Source organism: Scomber scombrus, chromosome 1 (assembly GCF_963691925.1).
Source record: "Scomber scombrus chromosome 1, fScoSco1.1, whole genome shotgun sequence".
In the NCBI taxonomy this organism is placed as follows: Eukaryota; Metazoa; Chordata; class Actinopteri; order Scombriformes; family Scombridae; genus Scomber; species Scomber scombrus.
The window spans coordinates 29008344-29021455 of record NC_084970.1 but is presented as its reverse complement, the minus strand read 5'-3'; the positions used below and the strand labels follow the sequence as shown (position 1 = coordinate 29021455).

The 13112-nt window shown below is 36.2% G+C and overlaps 1 protein-coding gene across 1 annotated transcript in view; it reads right to left on the bottom strand.

Moving 5' to 3' along the window:
• The window catches only part of LOC133978106 (A disintegrin and metalloproteinase with thrombospondin motifs 7), an 82653-nt gene that overhangs the window by 62242 nt on the left and 7299 nt on the right, over nt 1-13112 (bottom strand). Inside the window, exons 3-4 of the mRNA XM_062416460.1 lie at nt 6761-6944; nt 4903-5102 (exon numbers count right to left, since the gene is read on the bottom strand). Of these exons, the coding sequence (XP_062272444.1) occupies nt 4903-5102; nt 6761-6944 (384 nt within the window). The remainder of the gene's footprint in view (nt 1-4902; nt 5103-6760; nt 6945-13112) is intronic.

Sequence of the window (13112 nt, the reverse complement as noted above, 5' to 3'; positions counted from 1 at the left end):
AGACCATGAAATAGAGAAGCCAAAAGCAGGTAAGTGTCTGCCATGAGTTACATGTGGTACACTTTAGATAATAAGTCCACTACAAAGACTAAAATACATTTATAAATTACACTAATTTTAAAACTTCCTTATGAGATCAGGAATTAAATGCAGAAAACCTCACAGTCGGAACCTTAAATTAGGTTTTTATATTTGAAAAGAAAGAATGCTGCATTTCTATTATGTCAGAGCTATTTCCCTCCAATCTGACTTTGTAAGTTATTTGACAAGTGGATTTCCATTTCCGGGCCAGTGCATACGCTTAAAGACATTTATAAATGTTCTCAAAAAGAAACAATGAATGAAATGATTTCCTTTTCAGAAACATTTTGTTCTCTATTTGGATATTCTGAGTCCTGTCATTATTTCGTTTTATGCATCAAGCAATTGACAAGATGAACTGAGTCATTCAGACCATTTATTGGGGATGAAAACAGGAAACAACAACAGACTGCAGAGATTAGACATGGCTCAACTAGCATTTTTATAACAATGCAACCTCTCTCTAAATGTACCCTTTTATTCGACCAATTTTTACTTAACAGCCTACGCACCCCCTAAAGGGCTAACAATCTATTACAGTACTCACCAACCTGGCTCCTGGAGGTGTTTTAGGTATCTCCCGACTCTAACCCACCTGATTCTAATTATTCATTTGTTATCAAAACCTTGACAAGCTTCGGCTGTTTGAGAATAAGTTAATAATCAAAATCAGATGTGTTAGAGAGGGGAGATACATAAAGCAGGAAAAAACCAAGAGCAAGGTTGGTGAACACTGATCTATTATGTTTTTATGTAAATTTAATCCATGATATATCTGTAAAATGTCAGTACATGGTACATAATTAACCTTTAAGTTTGAGTCACTGAGTCTTTGAGAGATTTCAATGAAAACTAACTAACTAAGTTTTTTAAAGCCAACATGTCATGGGTGACTATACCTGCAGAGGAGTGCTTTATAAAGGGCAGACAGCAGTACTGAGTTGATTACTGGGAAACAGGGAAAGATCAAGGTCAACATACTGAGAAATGAACACTGAAGACCTTTCACACTGATGAGATGCAAGATGGTGAGCATCACTATTAATTAATTCAACAGAGATGTCTCTCAAAGCAGCACCATGCTCCTTCTGTTGATACCTTACCATAAAGGTCTCATTAAATGCTGTAGGAACAGCCCTCTCATTATGTAGCATGAAAATTGGAATAAAACCCACGCTCTTCTTTCACTCCTGAGCGCACAGCTAGCAGGTTTAAATGATTTTTTATTCAGCATTTGATCAGAAGAAATGCAGTAAAGAACGCAGAAACCCTAAACAAAGTTGAAACAGGGAAGACATGGGTAGAGCTGGAGGAAAAACCTTAACAGTAATAAGCAATAAGTCAGAAAAATTAACTGGCAACTATTTTGATAATTTAATAATTGTTTTAGTCATTTTATAAAAGTAAAATACAAAACATGTGCTGGTTGTCTGATCTAGGATGTGAGGATTTGAAACTTTGTGTCACACATGATAGTTAACTGAATATCTCTGGATTTTGGACAGTTCAGACAAAAGAAGACATTAATCACTTGTCTATGTGAAATTATAATTATTCACATTTTTTGACACTTCATAGACGAAATAATTAATTGAGAAAATAATCAGCAAATTAATTGACAATCAAAATAAATTGCTAATTGCAGCATAAGGATGCTTGAAAAGGGAAGTCTGTAAAGTTGTCAATGAGCTTTAAGCAGAATCTGATCTTAATCCAGCCAACAAAAAAATATTTCCTGTTGAGCTGCAGTGGAGGGAAATCAACAAAGGGAGGCAATTTTGTGCTAAAAAGACTAAACCTTTGGAAGATATCCACTCGATTTGGCAAGTTCAGACGTTACTTGTTGAGTTCCTCATATTAGCTTCAGTTTTGGAATCCATTTGTTACCCAAAAACGAGGACTGTACATTTTGTCAGCCATCACTTACACATTGAGAGCAGATTAGGGAAGGATCTTTAAATGGCCAGTATGAACAGGAGGAGTGATTACTGCAAGTCCTGGTAGTTTAGGGGTCTCGAACACCGACAAAATAATCACAACAAATGTCTTTGGGACTTCTTTGCTTGACTGAAGCCAACATGATCCTGCAATACTTTCAGTGAAATATGTTTTAAGTTCGATGAACTGTAACAGTTTGATGCTAAGGAGCACAAGAGAGCACATCATTAGGCAATAAAAATGCTTGTATTTATAAATAACCACTTGAGTCTGATGATAACTCATGATGATAACGACGCAGAGTCCTAGAAGAAACACTCGTTTTAACTGGTCAGACTCCATTCACTCCATTCTTCTTAATGTCAGGCAAACCATCAACACACTAAACCTTCTGTGCAAGTTGTGTAACTGAGGCACTTGAGACTGAAAAGCTTTGAAACACATAAAAGACCTAATTCATCAAAACTCCTCTTGTGGTCCTTGTTTCTCATAGTACACTAGTGTTCATTCACAGAAGTTTGTAGTGCACATATTGTAGCTGAATCAGCTCCGCGACAACTTTTTAAAGCTTCTCAGTAACATTCGTTTTGTTTCTTTTTTCTCTATTGTTTCTCGTGTGAATAAAAATAGAGCTGCGACTATTTAAAGCTCATGGGGGTTTTTTTTGCAACAATGTGCTGCTGATTGTACATATTTCCTGTCAACCCACTTGCTTGCACCTAGTTCTTAGGATTAAATGTGCTTTTTAAATTCACACTCCATCTTTCTTTATGTAATATAGTTCTGCTTCTTCTAACATATAGCTGTAATAAAAATCCCAGAGAAAACACAATAAATTACCAAGAGATCAGCATGTAAAAGGAGTTATTTTTGGGAAAGGGCTTCCATTTGTTTCTGCTGAGATTTACTATCCTGGCTGTCCCATGTGTGTGTAAATCAACATACAGTAGAGCAGAATGAAAATGAAAAAAACATGATCCTCTTCTGAAGCTGACAACTTCAATACAGCGTCAGCGATGAGACAATGGAGCAGCTGGTGGCTGAGGAAGATGATGCCCTTACTTATTGTTTGGACACGGGTAAGAGGTTGCTTCCCCTCATGCAGTGGAAGATTGTTTTCACAAAACATAATCGTTTGGGACTTCAGAGTTCAAAGCTGGAGTGTGCAGGACTCAAAAAAAGAACCATAAGAGGATGTGGGATATAATGGCAGCTTCCTCCTTGTATTATTGTCTGTTAATCCGTGAGCTTCTCTGTCAGTGAATTCCCTTTCCTGATATTCTGTCCTCTGACAGTATTTTCAGTAGTTGCTGTATGCTGTACATACTGTATTTTGGAAAAACCCACTTATGTGCTAATCAATAACAGGCAAGGAGTCAGTGTACTTAACCCCAAACTAGGAGGTAATAATAACATTGATTGACAAAAGAAGAGGGAGCTGTGCTTGAAAAAAGAAAGATTAGAAGAGTTAAATAGATCCATTATGTTACCTGACACAAGGATGGAAAAACTGAAACATAATCTAATCTCAAACATCAGTATCATCCAAAACACATGAGGTGATTTTCACATATCATGTTTCTGATTCTTAGTGGGGTGAACAAATACACTTTGTGTCATAATAAAATTGACAGCCAACTGTTTTTAATGAATAGTAGTTAATTAATTAAAGGAGATGTCAACCTGAAGACTCTTCTAAAACTATATGTGTATGTACATGAAGTATATGTATATTGAAGTGTATATGTTAGTGGGACAAAAGTATTACCTGAAAAAATTTGAAAAAATGTCATCCTCCTTAAACTGGTGTCACTCTAGCTTACCAACGTTTACAAACAGTTGCCTGGCAACCCAATGTTATGACAGGATGCCAGGAAGTCACTGCATCTGGACAAGAAATAGTTCCAGCATGTAACATCCAACTTTAGTTTTTTTGTGTCGAGTTAACAAATGCGATGGAACATGTTGTGTTGCTAATTGTATACTTTTTTATTTTGGGAAGAGTCAGACTAGATGTGTCCTGCTGCTTCTGTCTTTATGCAAAACTAAGATAATCATCTCCTGGTTTAATGAAAGTGGTATTCATCTTCTCGTCCAACTCTCGGCAAGAAAGCAAATAACAGGGCGTTTTTAGCCATGTTTAACAGAAGAGATACTCTTCTACTTTTTTAATTAATACAACTGTCTATATATGTGTAACCATGACCCAAAACAAATTTTTTTGCAGTCTTTTACCTTCTCTTTTACACGCAACTAAAGTGATTGTTTTTTTGGTTATGAGTGCTGACAAAACATGGGAGACCTTAACTGTGTTTATATCTAAACAGATTAAAGGATACTTTTAAAAAAGTGACTAAGTGTACACTTGTATCTATTGTTTAGTCTTGTGCTTAGGAAGAATCCGATAATATGCACTTAAAGTTGTGTTGCTTATTAGCACCTTATTAGTATTGCTTATTGCACCTTCTTCAACTACACTGAAGAACTAATTAAAAAAATAAAAGCTACACTTTAAAGTAAAATACACTTTTAATATATTTTTCAGCCAAACAAAATGCTGTTTTTGAAAAGTACTTATTGATATTGCAATATCCTTCAAGTACATTTTAGTATGCTTGATTTTTACCTGGCTACACTCCATACTAAATGCATCCTGTGTGCATGCAAACAGTGAACTTGAGCTGCTGCTGCTAATTTTCTGCTTATGCTGCTCATCGTATGTAGACACTGTGTAAGTGTCATTGTGTAGATGTTGTACTCTTCTGTGTTTTAGTGAAAGCTTGGAGAGGATCAAACGTGTCGAAAAAAACTACACTTCAACCAGAATCAAAACAGATTGTCATACATGAGATTGTTATGTTAACGTGAACGTCACACACTCACAATGTTCATGACAGCAAGCACATAGCTCTCCACGGCTTTGCTCCCATGGTACTCCACCATCTTTGGGTCAGCCACCACCAGCGTTTCCACCCACTTCTCTTTGCTGACTGAACGCGGATGTATCCTCCTCTTCCTTCTCTGCTGACGGTGCTCCCACTGCTCCCGCTGTCTCTCGGTGTATTCAAAATTTTGATGGGAATCTGGAGTTAGGAGATAGAAATAAACATTCTGAACAACAACGTAGCACACCAGGTTTGACTTTTAACATGCCACATGTGCTCGATTATGTATATCTACTTTTGTCTTGCTTGGTGGACTAAATAGAGGCCTAAAACCCCCCAGGACATGCATTAAGACTTTTTTTTTTTAACTCTGCTTTGAACACTAATGTGTGTCTGAAATGTCCATAAAAAGTATAATTACCACTCTGAAATCCTTAAAATGACATCTATTCCTTCTCCCTCATTAAAAAAATTCAGAATCTATGATTATGCAAATATATGTCACTTTAAAAGTTTAACTTCGGGACTCAAGCTGTGTCCTACTTCACTCAGAAGTGTATTCTCAGTTTCTGTGCACTGGGGGCTTCAACTTTCCACATGACACTTGTGTAAGTTGCATGATTAGCTTCCAAACAAGTTGTGATGTAATCACGCTTGTAAACCCACACCCTGAAATCAGATTTTCAATGAGCACAGTGAAACTTTCTACTTTCAGGAGGTGAATTAAAGTCTGTATATAAATTATTTTGCACAGTGAAGCTCAAACATCAAACTAGAGGAACAAGAAGAAAAACATACTTTTGAGTAGAGGGCAACTTTAAATAAGAAATGATAAATGAAAATAATTTAGGAGGTGGCTTAAAAATTAAAGCAACCTCTTTGTGGGAGAATCTTTCTGCATTTTGATTACCAGCTCAATGAAGCATGGTTTAATTGTCTGTTTTAACCAGATAAACACTCACAGGTGCAACATCCTCCATGATTACAGCCTACAGAGGTCTCATGGAACCTAAAAACACGGTACCTTCAATACATCTCTCTGCCTTCCTGTGACTGCTTTGACTGAGCTGATACCTTGTTTATTGCATGTTGCTCTTCTTTTGTTCCTTTTTTATTGTAATATCTTGCTGGAAAATGGCCTTTATGCTGAGCTAACCTACGCTGTATATATGGAGGTTAAGCTCACCTATCTACCTTCTCTGTACCTACTGTATGACTCATGCTGCAGTGGTTGTTGTTCTGTAACTTTTCTTCACATCAGCTGGTTCTCATAAAAATAAAGATGATCTATATCTGAGCCCGATCAGTCCATTGAGAGTCTTAAGACTGCCACAAGTCAAACACACACCACTGCACTGATGTCAGGAAGAGACAGGAAAGATTATTTTTTCATAATTAACATGACTGTGCAAATTTCTAATAATGTATTCAAACTCAAAGCACATCTTCTTGATCTTTCTATAATGCTCAATTCTCTTTTAGGGCCAATTAAACTTTCTCAGAAACTGAAGCAGCTGATGTATGAGCTACTAAAAACTTTGAATGTTTTTATTCTTCTGACCTCTGGAGATAATTATCTGGGGACAAACTCATGACAAAGAAAAGAAAATGTGATCAGTCATCAGCTTCATTCTCATTATTCACTGATCAGTTCCCTATAAGCCTAAGTAGCTCAAAGTATGCCTAGTCTTATAGTGGATTAAACTTGGCATAATGTGGGCTACTTATGCTGAATGATTCTCCTTTGTGCTATCTAATTATATATATATTGTTATGGAATTTCAAGAAACAGATGGCAACCGGTATTTTAAAACGTTTCTACTGTATTTGTGTGTGTGTTTGAGGATTGTATTTACTTGTGACTCCACAGGTACCGTTGAGAGCTTGTTTCCCTGAGATGGGCAGCACATTTGGACTCCGGGAGCTGGGATACGCATGCCGTTTGTAGACGGCGTGTGCCTGTGGTGCAGATATCTCATGGTTTGATTTTTCCATTGGCTGAATAAAAAACTCTTCGTCCGACAACTTGAACATTCCTGTCTGAGAAGAAGAAGAGCTTTAAGTTAGTTTTCTCTTCATTTCTTTAAGTATTTCATTAACTCTTTTTAACTCTCGGATCAACACAAGAGGAGCTGAAATGTGGACTGTTTTACCAAAACTGTTTAATATTTCATAAGCGCATGTAACGACAAGCGCCTGTCCCTTTAAAGGAGCTGATATTTTCTGGTAGTGGATTCCCAGACGGAAACCTCTCAATTATGGCAATACAGGTTGATCTTAAATCTCAAATTATATATTATCAAAATAAGCAGCTCTGTTTTCACTTCTGCAGCTGTCTTAGCTTCATGCTGAGCCTACCAATCCATCTGCTGTCCTCAGACAAGCTGTTATTAATATGACATATGCTAGTTTAATACAAAAAAACACAAAACAGAAATCTTTCCTCCACATTTTTTTGAATTGTAAAATTGCATACAAAATATGCAGTAGCTTGTCTCAGCTGTTTTACACATTTCATATTCATACTGACTTTTCCTGAGCATGCAAAAACAAAATCAGCAAGTTACAGTGAAACAGTGAAAACAGCCGGGTTTGCAGCTGACATTTCTTCTATTGATGACATCGAGTGGCATCAGAGCAATTCAGCTTCAATGGGTCAAGTGCCTGCTGGTAGTCATGAAGCTACAGTAGCAGTAGTTCAGGGTGCGGCTGTGACGAGGGGGGGGGGGGGGGGGGGGGGGGGGGGGGGGGGGGTCAAATATCTCAAAAATTACTGTACCGCGTTGACACAGTGCCAAAACCAAATTCCTTTAGCTCTTTCCTTTTTTTGTTGTCCATCCTTGCCCTATATTTAATTCCCACCAACCTTAGTCTCCTATTTCCTCTTCCTCAGCTGTCTCAAAGTCACAGAGACCCACCAGTGACCAGACAGCAGGGCTGGTGTGACAATATGCGCACCACATGGGAAAAGTCAAATGGGAAAAGAGTCTCACACATTTAGATTGCTTAGGCGCAGCCCCCATTCCTGCTTATCCCTAGTAATTAATCACACTCCTCAGCTGGGCCCTTACACTGCCTCTAATGGAGCAACTGATGCTGAAAGAAGCTTATTTCACTTGATCAAGACCAGTGAGTCTGTGTCTGTTGGGAAAAGGGAGTTTATGGCGCCGATTTATGGATTGTGCACACAGGGCAAAATACTTTCTGAATTTTAACTTACTAAGTCTCAAATTACCACCACTGAAGCACATATTTTATGCATTGTACTTTCACTTTATTTGATCTTATTTCTACTTATGTTATCAGGTGGAATTTATTTCCCATCCTATGCTGTTTTGGGTTAGTTCTTATATGTTTTTATGTCATTTTCCTGTGAAGCACTTTGAGCTGCATTTCTTTGTATGAAAGGAGCTGTACAAATAAACTTATTATTATGATTAATTATAAACACTGGGATTAACATCTTCTAAAAATGCTATGTACTGTAGGATCGACTAACAGATACACCAGCTGCTGTAAAGAAACAAACTCTTTTTGTTCAAATTGTGATCGCCACTGAAAGTTTGCCTTGATCTATTAAGTTATTTTACTTTGTTTCTGTCTGTATGAATGTAATAACCTAAATTAACTGAAACCAGCGCCAGGCTGTGAACTGGAAGTGCACAGGCGGGGAGGCTCAAGAGGACACCAAGAAGAGACAACCTGAGAGATGGGAGACACCAGAAATCAGACAAGGCTCACATCCTGCGATTTGTGTCAGCAACCAATGACATTCAGTCTATGTATGTAACTGTAGCTCATATAGCTACAAGACTTGGTGTTTAATACCAACGTGTCATCTCTCCTGCTTTACCTCTGCTATGAGAAGGAAAACAACTCAGACCCTTCAGATGTAAAACTGTAAACGTAAAATGTAAAATAAGCTGGACCTTTCCAAATACATGTAGGAATAGATGTGTTTACTGTCTTTTTCTATTTGCCTTGTTTTGAATTGTTGTTTTTGCTGTTTTAGTAAATGTATCTTTTTATTCTGTGAAAAACAGCATGAGTAATGATCTTTTCATTAAATGGCTTACAGATTGTCTGTTGCTAAGCACTTTGAACTACTCTAGTCTGTATGAAAGGTGCTATATTAAAACGTTTGATTGATTGATACAGACTGTCTGATTTTCTTTTCCAATGATTTGTACTCATGTGGTATTTGCACAACCTGACATACCACAGTAATTTATGTCTTTTTTTTCTCATCATTTGCTTCAAATGATTCCTTCTTTGATCATCAATAAGCCGGGTAACATGTAAACAAGACATTTACTGTTCATTATCAATGAATCTATTATTTTCAATTAGTTCTTTAGCAATGTTTGAAAAATCTTTATCACCTTTTCCCAAAACCTAAAATGTGACCAAAAATAACATATTTGGTTAACTATCATAGAGGACTAAAGACACCAGATAATATTCTGATGATAATGTAAAAGAAGCTGGAATCTGACAATTTTGACATTTGTTCCTTAAAAATTGACTCAATTACTCAAACAGGTGGTAATGATGATGATGATTGCTGTAATTTCGTTGTATTTCGGTACAGTGACAAATAAAGTTGATTGATTGATTGATTAATGATCTTTTCTTTTGATGGCTTACAAAGTGTCTGACAGTGCACAGTTCATAAAATGACTTGTCAAGGTTGTTTTCCATTATGTGCCGTGCACTGCCTCTGCCTTTTTAAGTTACTGTCACGCTTGCTATGTTAGTTTTATGTGTTCTGTAACTACCTGTAAATGTCAAGCTGCCTTTTCACCATTGTCATCAAAAAAAGCTGTAGAGCACTTATTTTATTGTATTGCATTAAGTTCTTAGGTTATTTTAATTTTAGCCTGACCCTAACCCTGCAGCAATGTGGCAGCCCACCTCTTCAAGGAATATATTCTGATGGAAATATACATATTTATAAGTACTCATACATAAAATACAGCTTAAATTTAAGCTAAATCTTCAGCAAAAAATAGTTTCTGCACTTTTTTGTGGTTCAGAAAAGTAACACTACACCAAAGCTTCAGGTTGATACTAACTCTTTGTATTACCTGGATATTACTGGCCAAAACTTTTTTTTTAGCGGAACCCTTATTTTTAATCCAAAAACATTTCATTTACACCATATTTCACGTAAAAAGAGTAGAAATATCGTGACATTTTGGATTGTGTGTGTTTTTTTTACATTTAGACTGTGAAAACAACCTTTTTTGGTTGATAGAGTGATCGCTTTGATGAATAAGACAAGTACTACTTCGGTTTTGTCCACACATGTGCGTGTCCATGTATGGACCAAAAGTGCAGCTGTGCATCCCAACAGGATGTCAGATATTAGCCTTCTGTTATACGACAACATGTATGTAGTGCTTCTCTTTAATGACACTTGAAATGTAATGACAGTACTAATTGCAGATGCTTGAATACGGTGTAATTTGTTTTCATGAAAATCAAACAATTTTGGTTTGTAAAGACAGTATGCAAATTCAAAAAGAATGCACAATGCACAATGCTACAATGTTTCTTTGTACGTGGTTGATTATGAATAATCTTGATGCTCAGTAGGAAACTAACAACGTGATGAGGGTCTTTGTCTGATGTAGTAGTGCATCACATACATCAAAAGCTTCACACATGAACAAACAATAAATAGGAGGTGTGGTGTTTTGGTACATAGCTGCTAATATGTTTCCATACAATTTAGCAATCTGATTGGATTAAGAGGAAACACAGGTAGGTGTCTGCTGGATATGTTCAATATACAATACTGAGAATTTGCACAACAAAGACCCAGAAATGTAAAGCGGTTCTGTGGGATTAAGTTGCTGTTTCCAAAATCATTCAGTCAAAGTCAAGTCAAGTCAAGTCCCACTTAAAAAAGGAATCTAAACAGAACAAAACTGCAACTCTTTTGTAGTGGTAGGGTCTTACTAAACGTTGATAACATTTCAACATAAATAAAATGTTATCCAACAATCTAAAAATGACCACATGTAGCTATGGCAGGGGGAGGGTTTTTTGGGATTTGACTACATGTTTTAATTTGGTATAAAAATTAAATGTTCATGAAGGAAATAGAGAAAAATTATAATGAAAAAATAATGAAAATGTTATAATTTCTTCAAGCCTGAGGTGACGTCTTCAAATTTCTTGTTTTGTCCTTTGACACCCAAACCCAAATATATTCACTTTCCCATCATGTATGACAATATAAGTTTCTAATTCACATTTCAGAGGCTTGTCATTTTTCATTAAGAAAATTAATAAAATGAATAATTGATTATTAAAATTGATTCATTTTTCTTTCAATCAACCACTTGATTATTCGACTAATCAATGCAGCTCTATATTCCATAAACGCAAAAAATGTATTTTCCAGCCATGTTTACAACACACTTCTTCAATGACAACAACACTTCTTGTGTCTTTTCACAATAACAGCTCCAACTTCCTACCAATATATGATAACATGTACACTCTCATATAGACAGCTATTGTGCCAACTTTATAAAAAACAAAGTCTAGGAGAACATTATATGAAAGCAGGGTGTAGGTATTAATACCTGGAAGTGCTGCATACTTAATAGAAAGTACAAAAATACAATCCATAAATAACTACCAATGCCATACAATAATATTATTTTTCTAATTATAACTTTGAAGACAATAAAAAAACACAGACTAATTATTAATAATTATTAGAAATATTAATTTAACATATTGCAGTTTCCTTGGCAGACTTGCAGAAGCCTTAATGACACACTGCACTGTATGATTCAGGATCTGTACATCCTGACAAAGATATGTTGCTCCCATGCAAATATGCTTATTTTGGGGAACTTCATCTGCATTTTAAACTGCAACAGGACAGAACAAAAAAACTTGGCTGAATTTTCTTTGGAAAACAATTTAGGTCTATGAGCTGTGGATTCCTAACCTCGTCTGTAATCAGTCACAGAAAGCTGTGAAGGGAGGATGCTGATCCACTAACAGGGGTGTGTGTCTGCTGTGTGTTTACACTCCCTCTCATTCTGTGCATGAATATGTCTATAATCACTCTCACATTTATTCAAGAAAATGTGTCTTTTAAGACTATTAATGCAAATGAAGAAGAAAACCATTGATGATTACTGATGATGACTAATTGAACAATAATAGACATAAAGTTACTGATGTGAAGTTTTTTAACTCATGGAGTTTTAATATATTCTACTACATAAATTAGGTCTAAATCCCTGTGCACATATACATATACATAAGTACGTACACAGTAAATGTCCCTATGATAGCCCCTGTGGTGTCATCTGGGAGTTTGTATCTGTTTATAATCTGTGCCTCTCCCCTGCAGGTGACTACTTAGTGCAACTGGACCCTTTGTCCTGATGTTACTTAAGCCACGTCGTTCTCTCTATTTGCTCTCCCCTTTTTAGACATCTCCTTTTAGTTTAGTTTGTTAGGGCATTTAATTAGTTCTTTTGCTTTTTGCACCCACACCCACACACACATTAAATGCTCACATCGTTAAAACTTCACACATATTACTGATTTCACTGACATCCACATGCCATACTTTAATTAGTTATCACCTCCTTTGGTTTAATTGTACCAAACCAGCATTTAATTTGTTTTAATTTGGTTATTTTGTGTCAGGTCATGACAGTCCCCACTAAGGATTACAGATAACCAATTGTTTTCAAGCAAATATTACATTTTTTATAACTTATCATGACTTAAAATATAAATAAACTGGAGATTAGTGCTCATGCTTTAGTTATGAACACAAACACTTCATCACGCTTCTTTATCTCATACAACAGCCAGCATCTCCAAATTGCAAACTGCCTCTCTTCAGCTTTTCGTATGAAGATGGCCAACAGACACAACGGTCACAAAACAATATTTTAAAAAGGGGGACATTTCATCTCTTCCTAATTGCCTCCAACAGTCGGACATACAATCATAAAGAGACATAAAGAACCCACTAAAAACAATACAAAAATTATCTGCAGGCCTTTATCTTCTCATCTGTCATCAGTATTCATTGCTCTAACACCATAAACGTACAAGTGCAAAATGTGATTAGTTACAGACGACAAAAAACATTAATGCTCATCTTAAATTTGACAAAACAGCTCTGGATTATCTTCAAGAGTGCTGGCAAATGTTCTACAGTGC